The sequence below is a fragment of the Diadema setosum genome, chromosome 22, assembly GCF_964275005.1.
Source record: "Diadema setosum chromosome 22, eeDiaSeto1, whole genome shotgun sequence".
Lineage (NCBI taxonomy): Eukaryota > Metazoa > Echinodermata > Echinoidea > Diadematoida > Diadematidae > Diadema > Diadema setosum.
In genome coordinates this window covers 2,864,535-2,876,950 of record NC_092706.1, presented here as the reverse complement: position 1 = coordinate 2,876,950, position 12,416 = coordinate 2,864,535, and the positions used below count along the sequence as shown (strand labels likewise).

At 36.8% G+C, this 12,416-nt stretch overlaps 1 protein-coding gene across 1 annotated transcript in view; it reads right to left on the bottom strand.

The window, feature by feature from the left end:
• LOC140244992 (acyl-CoA 6-desaturase-like) overlaps positions 1–10,611 on the bottom strand; it is a 38,753-nt gene extending 28,142 nt beyond the window's left edge. Inside the window, exons 1-4 of the mRNA XM_072324583.1 lie at positions 10,381–10,611; positions 9,003–9,149; positions 3,886–4,032; positions 1,933–2,034 (exon numbers count right to left, since the gene is read on the bottom strand). Of these exons, the coding sequence (XP_072180684.1) occupies positions 1,933–2,034; positions 3,886–4,032; positions 9,003–9,149; positions 10,381–10,611 (627 nt within the window). The remainder of the gene's footprint in view (positions 1–1,932; positions 2,035–3,885; positions 4,033–9,002; positions 9,150–10,380) is intronic.
• Positions 10,612–12,416: the final 1,805 nt, after the last annotated feature.

Below are 12,416 nucleotides of genomic sequence, written 5' to 3'. Positions count from 1 at the left end.
TTCTTGCGATCTCAGGGCTGGGAAAATGCGATAACAAAATGCCATAATTTTCATTTTAAAAATGATTTTAATCGGAGAAAATAGAAACTGTGTGCATTCTTAAATTTAATTTAGGCAGATGAATGCAAAATCATTTTAAGCAGCTTTTATTTTGTCTGAAATTAAATCAAACATTCGTGGTATATTCCTACGCCACTTGAGACAACTCACCCTCGGACCCAAGACAACTCGCCCTCGAAAAACGAGGGCGAGCTGTCTTCGGGGCGACTTGTCTCGAGGGCGAGTTGTCTGGCGCCCATCGTACTGTACAAACTCAGAGAAAAAAAAATACTCGCAATTTTCCTGAAAGTGAGATCGAACAAAAAAAAAGGATAAAATTGGATAAAAAAAATGTCATGATCGTGCTGGAGAGAGCCCAAATAATTTGCTAGATTGTATATTTGTAGACAAATCACACGCAGTTTTGCTGAGCATGATTTCGAAAGAACTTGATAAAACTTTGTCATGATCGTGCTGTGACAGAGCTCAAAGAATTCGTAAAGTGCAAACAAGTCAAACGCAGTTTTGCTGATGTTGAGATCGAAAGAAAGTGTATAATGTTTATTAATACGATCGTGAGAACTCAAAAATTGAAACGCACCGTTACTAACCCCGCGTGAAACACACGAGCCGCCCAGCGTTATACCATGGAGCTACCAAGCTCCATGGTTATACACTACATGCATCAAACGTTACAAAGGTTGTTCCACAGATCCGATCGACGGGGAAAGGATGTGCGTGCACCACTTCAGTATCTGCCCGTAGTTGCGTGCACACGAAGAATGAATTACGCCCGTCCTACCGCGGCAGGACGATCGGCGTCCTGCCGCGTTCCTCCGCACGATTTTTTTCCCCTGCCGCTGCGCGTAGAAAAAAACGTTCAGCGCGTATTACGCGTTCGGCAAATCGTCCTACCGCAAATTTGCGGGATCCCGCGGTAGAACGCTAGTGAGAATAAATATCCCTTCCCTTACTACGTAGTATTTGTAAATTGGTGACATACAGTGTACAATTAGTATTTTCTAACATTACATGAAATGATTGTTACACTTAAAGACCATAATTGCATTTTCAACATTAGTATGTTTAAAAGAAAACTACATTTTCCAAATGTCTTGTTGTCTGATAGATTGTTACACTTACACTTAAGACCATGTTACACTTAAGACCATGATTGCATTTTCACCATGAGTATGTTCAAATGAAAACTACATTTCTCAAATGTCTTTTTGTCTGATAGTTTTAAAACCTTATCAATGTTGTGCAAAGGAAAATATCTTACTGTATATAAAATAGCATAAAACTCTTTATTCAAAATCGATAACACGCCGAAGAAATACTCTTCATGTTTGGCTTTCATGACAGCTTTGCACATGAACAGAGAGAATCTTTGCACAGAGGTGCAGGACGACAGGTAAAATAGGGGAAAAATAGAATGAACAGGAGACAGGATGGGGAAGGGCAGAAGGAGGAGGAGTAGAAGGAAGAAGAATGGAAGGTCCACAAAAATGAAACAAAATAACATAAACAAAATAAACAAAATAAATGAGTAAGCACATCATCACCCAATCTAAGAATGTTTACAGATTCAAGGTATACAACAAAAGAGCTTCAAATACAGGAAAAAAAAAATAAAATCATAAAAGAATAATGGGATAATAATAAAAATAAGAGAAACTGCCATGAAAAAGATAAACAGACAGATATCACAAAGTTGGAAAAGAGGAAAATGCAAAACAATGACTTGATGTAATATCAAATTGTGACAAAATGAAAGCAAACTTTATTACCTTCTTGTACCATGTACAGACAGGAAAAAAGGAACAATCACATGGGATAAAAATGGATTCTATGAATTTCAACATGAATTTTGAAACTTATTGTGAGTCTTACCTTGATGGAACTCATGAGGAAATAGTGGAAGAAGTGATTCCAAAAGGTAGATTTAAAGCAAGACAGATGGCCAAAGTCATGTTGCACCCAACCACACTGGGCCTGCAGGCAGGAAATGACACAGAGTTCAACTCAGATACCACAGAGGGTATGTCTCAGATTACAGGAGAAGCTGACATTGAAAATCTTGCATCTGATTTCCTGACTTACATCAAGAAGAGGGAATCTTAAAGGCATAATTTACCATTTGCAGATGAAACAATAACCCAGCATTAGTGCTTTAAAATAGTTCTAAAATGTGAGTCAGGGATAGAAACAACCACTGTAAACATTTTAATCCGTATAATCTATGCTAAGTGTTGTTAATTACACAAAATGTAAACAATAGATATAATAAGAATGTTCCCAGACTAAAACTGTCTACAGTTACGGTTTATTGAGAAGACACTGATATCTCCTTATATTTTGGGCTTCATTGCAAAGATTTTATATGGTAGGATGTTTTGTGACACAACAGACCTACACATATGTTTCAAATGTGATATTTTGAACATTTTTTAAATCACTGCTCCAAAAGGTAAACAGGACCTTTAAGTTGCTTGGCAATGTTGTTGTGCAATACAGTTTCGACTGCAGGTTGATTTGCAAAGGTTTGTGTTGCAATGTGATACAAATCATAAGTTCATATATTAACAACTCAACTGTATTTATGACAGCGAATTTCCAATTAGCATGGAAACTTTGTGCAGGCTGGTAAACTTTTGCCTCTCTCCCAGGGGGACTCTTTTTTTTTTTTTTTTTTTTTTTTGAGTGTGCAGAGCTTGGATGCTTTTGTTGCATGAGGTGGATTTGTACTCCTCACTTGAAACTAGAAATGTCGCTAAGGCAACTGGTATGCCTCCGCCATAATGCATGATTCTCCTAATAGGTCTCTAGTACATGTGGACAATGTGTGATTACATTTTCAACTATTTTCAACTTGAGCCACTTCCAAGATACGGAGGAAGAAGTAAGTTCAGCACTTTCATTTGATCTTTGACCTTTGTCCTTAAACCTTTTTCAAGCAAAAAAAAAAAAAAAAAAAAAAACTTCTCAGAGAATCTCTATTGGGTTATACATGCATACATCAAGTTAAAAAAAAAAAAAAAATCCTGCTGGCATTGCATAAATATTAGGAAAATAGTAAAATTTTGAGGTGTTGCCCTTGACCGTTGACCCCTGACCTTTGACCCCATGAACCCCAAAATCCCTAGATAATCACTGCCAGTCAATATACTATGTTCCATGAAGATACCTTGAACAATTTCCAAGATTAATAGAAGAAAAGTGAAATTTTAACATTTTTACTTGACCTTTTGACCTTTGACCTCATGACCCCAAACTTTCACCAGAGAATCTTAATTGGGTAATACTCGTATATACTAAGTTTCCAGAAAATATCTTCTGGCATTGCATAGATATGGGGGAAATAGTGAAATTTTAAGCATTTGACCTTGAACTTGATCATGTGCACCCAAAAGTTGATAGGCACAATTTCACCCCCTAAATACACATACATGCCAAGTTTCATTAGGATACCTCAAAAGGTTTTTTAGTTACGCTGTCCACAAAATTCATTACGGACGGATGGAAGGACTGAAGGACGGACGGAAGGACGGACAACCCGAAAACATAATGCCTCCAGCACCACTTCCTGGCTGAGGCATAAAAAGGGGTAAAATGTAAACTCACATTTGGAGAGTGACACAAAAGAGTTCTGGAAACTCTCCACATTTGATCCATATTTCTCTCAACAATTTGTAACGGGAAATGATATTGGTCACACAACATGAGGAAAAACATGAACATTTCTCTCTGGGAGAACCCAGCACTGCAATGGAACCATTTTGGGCCCTGCCAATTGACTGCTGATTAAACTTGGAAGTAGAAAGCAGGCCTGATGTATCAAAGCACCTGTAGAGTGGCAATCAGGGATGTGCACACAATGAATGTCCACCAGGAGAATCCATACGTCCTCATGATGACATAGGCCGCTGCCTCCAGGGCCAGAATGTGGAGCACTTGCAGGAAGAAGAAGAAGAAGCTGGCATTGAACAGACCCTGGGATGCACGAGAAACACAAAAATACAAACATAATGAATACAAAGATGAGACAAATCATAACATAGATATTACAAGCAAACACATGTCAGTGGACTCATTTTCTCTGGTGGCCACTTTTCATTACCAGTATTAAAGAGAACAGTGCCAACAAATTACCACGTATAAATACCAAGGTGTAATGATTAACCTGTTGAGGACAATTTGATTTTACTACAACACATATTTCCCATAGACGCATGCCAGAGTATACTCGGGACTCATCCTCAATGGGTTAACAGGAGGTATACATATGAATTCATATACACTTGTAATGTCATTAAGATAACGAAAAATTGATTACATATCAATGTCATATGGGAGGGGAAGAAAGAGTTCTTTGCCAATATTTCGGGCTTTAATATAATTGATTGCACAGGAAGGTGTTTCATGCACAATATCACTTTGAGAAGATATCAAAGGTATGACATGCACTTGAAGGAAGTAGGAATGGTGCAACACAGTGGCACTGATTATATGCTTGTCATCCATCATACTTTAAGTACATCTTGTAATTTCAGCAATAGAAATTGGTATTCAATACAGATGACCATGGTCCAGTGTGCTTAACTCTGCGATGGTATCACCATCTCACTGTGTACCCGTTATGCATACTAATGAGACTGTCGTATCCTTTCAACAAATATTCTGATCTGTTCAAATTCATGAAATTCTTCCGTCAAGATGTTTTCGTTGCAACTGATTGACAAATTGCCCTACATCGACGTATTCTTATCTACTACAGCACTAGGTGCAGAGTACTAGTGTAGCTCTCACAACCATATTTCTTTTTGTTTTCCAAATGGAAATGCAATTCCAGTTTTCTTGTGTTACTAAAGTTTTGTTCAATTACTTTGATAAAATATAAATCTGTAAATAACCTGACTTTTAAAACTCTACTAAAACACAGCAGTGTCTGGAAAAATAGACTAACTGCACATGTACTGCACAGGTATTCCATTTTGCCTTCCTGTGGACAATGAGTGTGTACACTGTATGTGACATTGAGATTGACATTCAGCCTGCACACAGGCCATACCCAAGATGGTGATATCTTGATTGTATTGCAGTAAACATTGTTTGGTCCCACTCCGTGCAATCCTTTTCTCTTAACCCATCATGTCCCATCAGAAAACACATTTCTGTTGTTTTGTAAGTGCTGAATCTTTGTGGTTAATCATAGACACACATAAAAACATGTTACATTGTAGCATGGGGATATATAAAGGCTGGCCTGACTCGGATGAGGGTGGGATGCATTTGAGAAACCACATGTAACATCCAATCTGTATACATGTCTGGTATCACAAGCAGCCAAAGAGTCGAACATTAACCAATGAGTATACGCTTCAATGCACAGTATGTTTGCTGACAGGTAATTCTATTCTAGCAGGCCGGCGCTATGGGCAGTTTTCGAATGTATGGCTATCCTGGTGGGCAGCAAGTGAAGATCAATGCAACCTGGCCAAATGTCTCTCACACTACAAGGTCTTTGGCTTTCCATGACAGAGCTAAAAAAATTTCTTTATTTTGAGCCCTGGAATGTTTTTCTTTGACATAGTGTTTCCAGTTGCACAATTCTTCTAACAAGCTTCTTTGTTGCTAAATTTGGAATTGATTCTTAATGGAAACAAGTAAAAAAAAAAAAAAGATTTCAGTAAGCAAAATATTGTATTCTCCCTTGATCTTGTGCAGATTTAATGAAATAAATACAGTTCAAACTAATTTTTTACTTTCAAGAATGTTTCCTATTAAACAAGGTAATGCTCTGTGCATGTCCTGAATGTATTGTGACAAGTTAAGTGGTGGGAAGTTACACTGCCAGTTATGAGATTTTACTAGATTTCTGGAAATATTACTAAATCACACACACACAAAACTATTCCCCAATTCCTTCATTTTGGAAAGGTTAATTCACCGTGAGATGTGTCAGACAATGTAGACATATAATGTAAAATGCAACGAAACAAAGATTAATCTGTCTTTATGGTATATATAGTGAAATAATAAATGATTATTAAAATCACAAGTAAATCCAAAACAGATTGAATTAATAACTATACAAATCTTGGCAATTATACAATAAGTAGACTTCTTTGCTTATGTTTCATTTTATCATTCAGTACCTCACCAGAAGAAAAAGAGAATCCCACCAACAAAATTCTTGAACAATATGTCATATCTCTGCATAATTTTTGCCGATTGATATATGTGTACATGTACTAATCTCATACTGTCGAAGTGATTATAAAATCCCTTGCATCCTTGTCCAACTCTGATGTAATACACACACTCACTGAAAAAAACAAAAATCCACCTGAATTGGCAATCAACTGAAAATAGATTGAAATCTCTGTCAAACAGGATAAGAGTCAGACTGTCCAGCTTACCTGGGGGGGGGGGGGGGGGGGGGGGGGAGGGGGGGGAGGGGGGGGAGGAGCATGCTAGATCAAAGTTCAAATACCTTGTCAAACAGATGGGGGTGACTAGACATTACTGAGCACTTCAAAACTGGTGTACAAATAGCAAAAATGTCAAAATCTTCAATTAAATCCATGTCTGCTTTTTCCAAAGACTTCTTTGAAAAACACAAATATGACTAATATAAATGTTCAGAGAAAATTTTCGGAGTTTTGACCTCATTCCAGGACAATTTTACGTTACCTACATCTCCATAACTCACAAGCATATTTTTTTTTTTCTCTGTAAAATTGTGAATCCATACTACAGTACAGATGAGTGAGTGCAAATGAATCCATCAACAGGTCACAGAATTCACTGACCTGTAAAGCCTTTGGATCATGAGAGCTAAAAATTCAGAGGGACTGTCGCACTCTTTGTTACACACATACAGTACGAGCATTGTACCACTGTACTTGATACATTTTGAAAGAAAAGAGTTTACATAAATTTCCTATCACACACAAACTTGTATGCTCACAGTATATTTATCAAATGATTTTGAGGGGATATTTGGATACCAGTGGATACACAGTGAGCAGACTGTGCCTATTCAATGTATGTTCTCTGAAGTGCATTTGAAGAAAAATCCAAACAAAGAAACAAATATAATCCAATCAAATGCCTGCATTGATTCATCAAAACACAAACAATTTTTGGACACGTTGCACTTGTGTACGTGCAGAAAGACACAGCATCAAGGTTAATCCCCTGGACTTTGACTTATGGATGTCTGTAGTGTACAATGGGGTCACAATCAAAACCTTTTGACAGATCAATCATGTGACAATCAGATCAATATATATATTTCATGTCATACTCTGAAGAAATCTGGTACCAGCTAACCTCCTTCCTGATTACTGACATCAAAAGAGACAACCACTGTTTTCTTTCATGTTCACTACCATATGGTGGCTAGCTTTAAATGTTGCAAGAAGTTCACAATGGAACGGAAGTCCAAACTGCCTACAATAAAGTTCATGGCACAATCAGATACTTGTATTGATGGTTGGCCACACCATGTGATCAGGTGATTTCAGCATACCAATCCCCTTGAAGGTGAACTTCCATGGTATTTGTATGGCAGATTTATACTGTCACAGCAGGCAATCAACTTGTGAAGGGGTCAGTGAACTTTTGATTACAACATTTGCTATGCTATGAATCCCACCCTCGTTTGTCAAACTTGTGTAGCATGAAAACTGTTAATCATACTGACAGATTTTTATAGCATTGTATGAACAGACAACTACAGATGATTATAAAGCATGTACTTCATAAAAAAATTTTTGCATTCCAGTTCATCATATTCATTAATGAGCATTTGCTATTTTAGCACTTGTATTTAACAGATATATATATATATATATATATATATATATATATACAGTTATACAGAACTACTTTTTGCTTTGAGAACTACAGCATTCCTAGATGTTTCATTATCCATGAGATGATTACAGGGATGGTATAGTTTTGGTTGACACCTGGCTTCAGGTTTCAATAACTTTTTTGGCGAGAAACCTCTTACGAAATATATGAAAGAGCATGTAATTCCAAAAGGAATATATAGCATTTATCTGATGGTAATTGGTTTTAAAATGGCTGAGATAGCCAAAGCAAGCGATACTAATAAAAATTGGGACCCAACTTTTATTAGGATCGCTTTGTTTCACTTTGTTTTTGGATATCTCATCCATTTCAAGACCGATTTTCATCAAAAGAACTCTGAATTACTCTTAGAATGGTATGCTCTGTAACATTTTTTAAAAGTGGTTTCTTCGTGTCTCGTAATCCTCATCTCCTCCAATACCATCCCTTCAACGTCTGTTATGATAGAATGGACTAAACAGTAATACATGAAAGCATTAACAAAGATTTATTGCAACAAATCATTAACTAGTGGGATATGGCATGCAAACGACTTCATTTGTTTTTGTTTTTTTTTTCAGTTTCCATGCTACAACACTTGATCCTTCTTCATTCCACAAATATCCATCTTGCATGACATCAAAATTCATGTATAATTTAGCACGCATGCTGAATATGAATTTGAACATAAAAAGACAAACAGTATACAATAAAGATATGATATGAGCAGTTTTTTTTTATCACACTTTCCAGACAGGCGCTGCTTTCCTCTGATATATTGAAGGAACTGTAATGATACAGTTTGTGAATTGGGACTTGGAAGACAATTCTGCGTGTGAATTCATCATTGAGGTTGGAGTGACAGACAAAGGGATGGATAGAATTACTCCTAATCAGGAGAGGAGATAACATCTTTGTATCCTGGTGATAGAGAACACATTTTTGGCAACACTTTTCTGCAATTTGTTGATTTTAAAAAAAAATCAATCAAGTCACAAATTTCTTAGAAATACAAATGTAAAAGCACTGCAAAATATCAAATACATACAATAACGAGAAAGCAATTTTGCTGTACACAGTTGGATCATGAGCATACTTACCATCTTTTCAGCTGTTTTCCGCAGCTCTTCCATGTCTTTAACGATGTCTTTTTCCTCCACTTCTTCATCGCGCAGTTTTCCAATGTGGATTGCCTTCATGTACTTTCGCACAAACGTCTCATCGTTGTGAAAGGCTGTGAATGCTTCCTGCATGTCATAACAGACAGACAGATGGCCAAAAATGTACCATTAGGCGGGAAAACATACATGTACAAACGCACTCTGTAGTGGATCATGCATTGCACAGACATTTTAACAGTTTGAACAATTGTAAGAATTTGAATTCTAAAATACAAAATTACTAAGTTACATAAGTAATACATCCACACTGATCTCCAAGATGTGACCATGATGATGTACAAAATATGTAAAGCTTAGTATTTTCATCCTTGTGAGGTCTTTTCTCCTTCTCCATCAATCAATTATAACAACTTATTGTCAAATTCCTCAAAACCTCTTACATTTAATAGCATTGAAGAACACAAAATACTAGTAATATTAATGATATCTGAACAAAGATAGATTTTTACTATATGTGACCGTGCATCACAAAACGAACAAAAAGTCGCAGCCCTTGATTTTGAGGGAGGACCTCAAAAAGGTGAAACTGGTCAAACAAGTCAATTTTGAGTTTTTCACACTTTCTGAAAGAGCTATTCTTCGTCTACATCATTCTTAAGTTTGCGGTCATGAAACAAATTGGAAAGTGTGTATTCAACAGTTTTTCTACAACCCCCTTTTTTTTTTTGTAGAGTAGTGCGATTATATGTCTTTAGAGGTCCCTTTTCATTTCTTCAAAATCCTTTGCACACCCTTCACTTTCAACTCTCATAACTTTGAATAGATAGTGCTGCCGCCTTGGAAGTTGGCATTTATTATGAATAGAATGTGTTAATTGAGCATGCTTAATTTCAGCTTAATCTGATAATCTCTTCATCGTTGTTGCTACGGTGGGTTTGCACCTTGTTTTTTTGTCCCATTAATTGCACAGCTAGCACGGTTTGGAAACATTAAGTGCTTGAATAGACCCTTTACTTCAGAGCCTCTTTTCTCAGTTCACACCTTTCCAGAGTGTGTGCTTTCTTTCCAATATTTAAATACTTAAAGTAGGTTGGGAGAGTCCATTTGAATTGAGTTGTACATCATTTTATAGCTTAGAATCTGCTCTTTCAATGTCTGGTGACTTTTGTTGGTTTTGTGCTGCAGGGTCACATATGGATCTAATGCAGTGACAATTTTAAGGTTTAAAGAATATATCTAGGGTCTTTTACTCATTCCAACAACCACTAAATCATGCAGTTCAAACACAAAACACACTGCCCAGAAGTTAAATGCATGCTGCGATTGTGACTTGACTATTGGTAGGACCAGCACTTACTGTTGCGTCTTGTCCTGCATAATGAGTGATAACCTTGTACCCCCCTGGATGCCTCCTGCTCCACCGTGTGATATCATACACTTGACTGTCGATGACCAGCCACTTGTCTTTCACCTCCTTCCCATCATGCTTTCTAACTTCCTCCCAGGTGAGCTCACCAAGGAATCTCTTGGAGGCAGGAGGGGTACTGTGCAGCTCTCCGTTGTCCTGTTGATTGGCTCCTTTCCCCATTTCTGTGCCTGACCTGCCTTTCAGTTGAGAAAACACCAACAAAACAAAAGAAAACAAAAAGGAAAAATATTTAATAGTAAGATTTAAATGCCTTCTGTCAGTTATTTTTGTCACCATGATTTCCACTTTACTTCCATTATAATGTTACAAGTAATCATAATTACAATGTACAGCACATTATTATCATAAATATCAAAGTTATTTATTAGAATACTAACTTTTTTTGCGGTAAAAAATGTCAATGTTTTTACTTCATGTACCTATTTTTCACTGCAAAGGACATTAGCACATTATCACAAATATTATTCATTAGAATACAAACTTTTTGCAGCACTATCAACGTTTTTACTTTGTGTGCCTATTTTTCACTGCGAAGGACGAGTTGATCGTTATCGTAGGTCATCACATCTTTTTGTCGTGCTTAGTATAATTATTATTGCACACAATTTTTGTCAGCTGTTGGGCTGTAGCATTGTCGTAATTTAGAACCCACATCACATTTTCTCACAACCACAACACTATAAAAGCAGTGATGAAAGTAAGTGGCTTTCCTCAGAGAATGCTCTGATATTGTAACCCACCATCACCATCACCTGACTGCCACCTGCCTATAGGTCTATGCACCTGAGAGTTTCAGCAATGTTAAGTGCTAATGTGTATAAAATAGATGTCATAATCAGCAATTTCAAATTTGGTACCAGTACTAGCATTGGCACAGGGATAGCAACCTTGCAGGTAACAACACAGTATTCTGAAAATGCATATTTTTGGTAGAAATACAGTATTTTTACTTTTTCTGCAATAGACGTATGTGTTGTACCATGGTAATCAAATTTGGGGAAACAGTACTTACAATGAATGCAGTATTTTTGGCAATCAAAAAAAAAAAAGGTCAGTAAAAATATACTGAAAAAAAAAAATAAGTGGACATCTCTGCTGGTGCGATCTCCCACACAACTCCATAAAATCAAGCTCCTACATAGTCAATGGTTTAATTAACACAATACAAGCAATAAAATTGGTGTATCCCTGACAAAATCAGGTACCTACAAAATAATAGATCTTCACTGTGCTCAAATTTCATGTCGAGAAAAGTAACTGTGCTCAAATTTCATGTTGGTAAAAGTAACTGGCATTGGTTAATATTCTAATTTCTACTCTTGTATGATAAGATGCAATTTGCGCCCAGACAATACTGTAGAAGTGGATATTTTTCGTGGGACTAATTTTTCTTGCTCGGCCCGATAAGAAGAGTTTCGCGTGTTTCTAATTCCGCGAAATCAAGACATCCACTACTGGATGGAACGATGGCAAGCAAAAACAACAGATTCGCGCACCTAATATTTCACGCTAGATTCTGTGTCGTAAACTTTCAATCTGCCAACACTGACCGATTTCAATTTAATGTCGCAAGCAATCAAATTTTGCATGGCATTGTGGTCGAGTTATGGGTATCTTAGATCTAGTGATGTCTAACACATTACTAGCTAGTTACTGTTACAGAACATTGTTGAGTCACCTCAGACTACAATACAAAAGTAGTGCCAGGCTGCTTCGTACGAATTGTAGACCGATAAATCTGCTCATTGTTCAGTGTGGCCTCTTGTCGTGTTGTTCACGAGAGTCTAAACTAGCCCTATTATATGATCATTCATTTATAAATATGAAACAGTTAACTTTGTTAGAAATTTTGGCCAATCTACAATGATATTAGAACTCTGAAATGAGAATGTACCATTATTACTAGTATTTTACTAGTATTACTTAGGGCCTAACGTTAGGTGTTAACATGGTCATCAAACGAC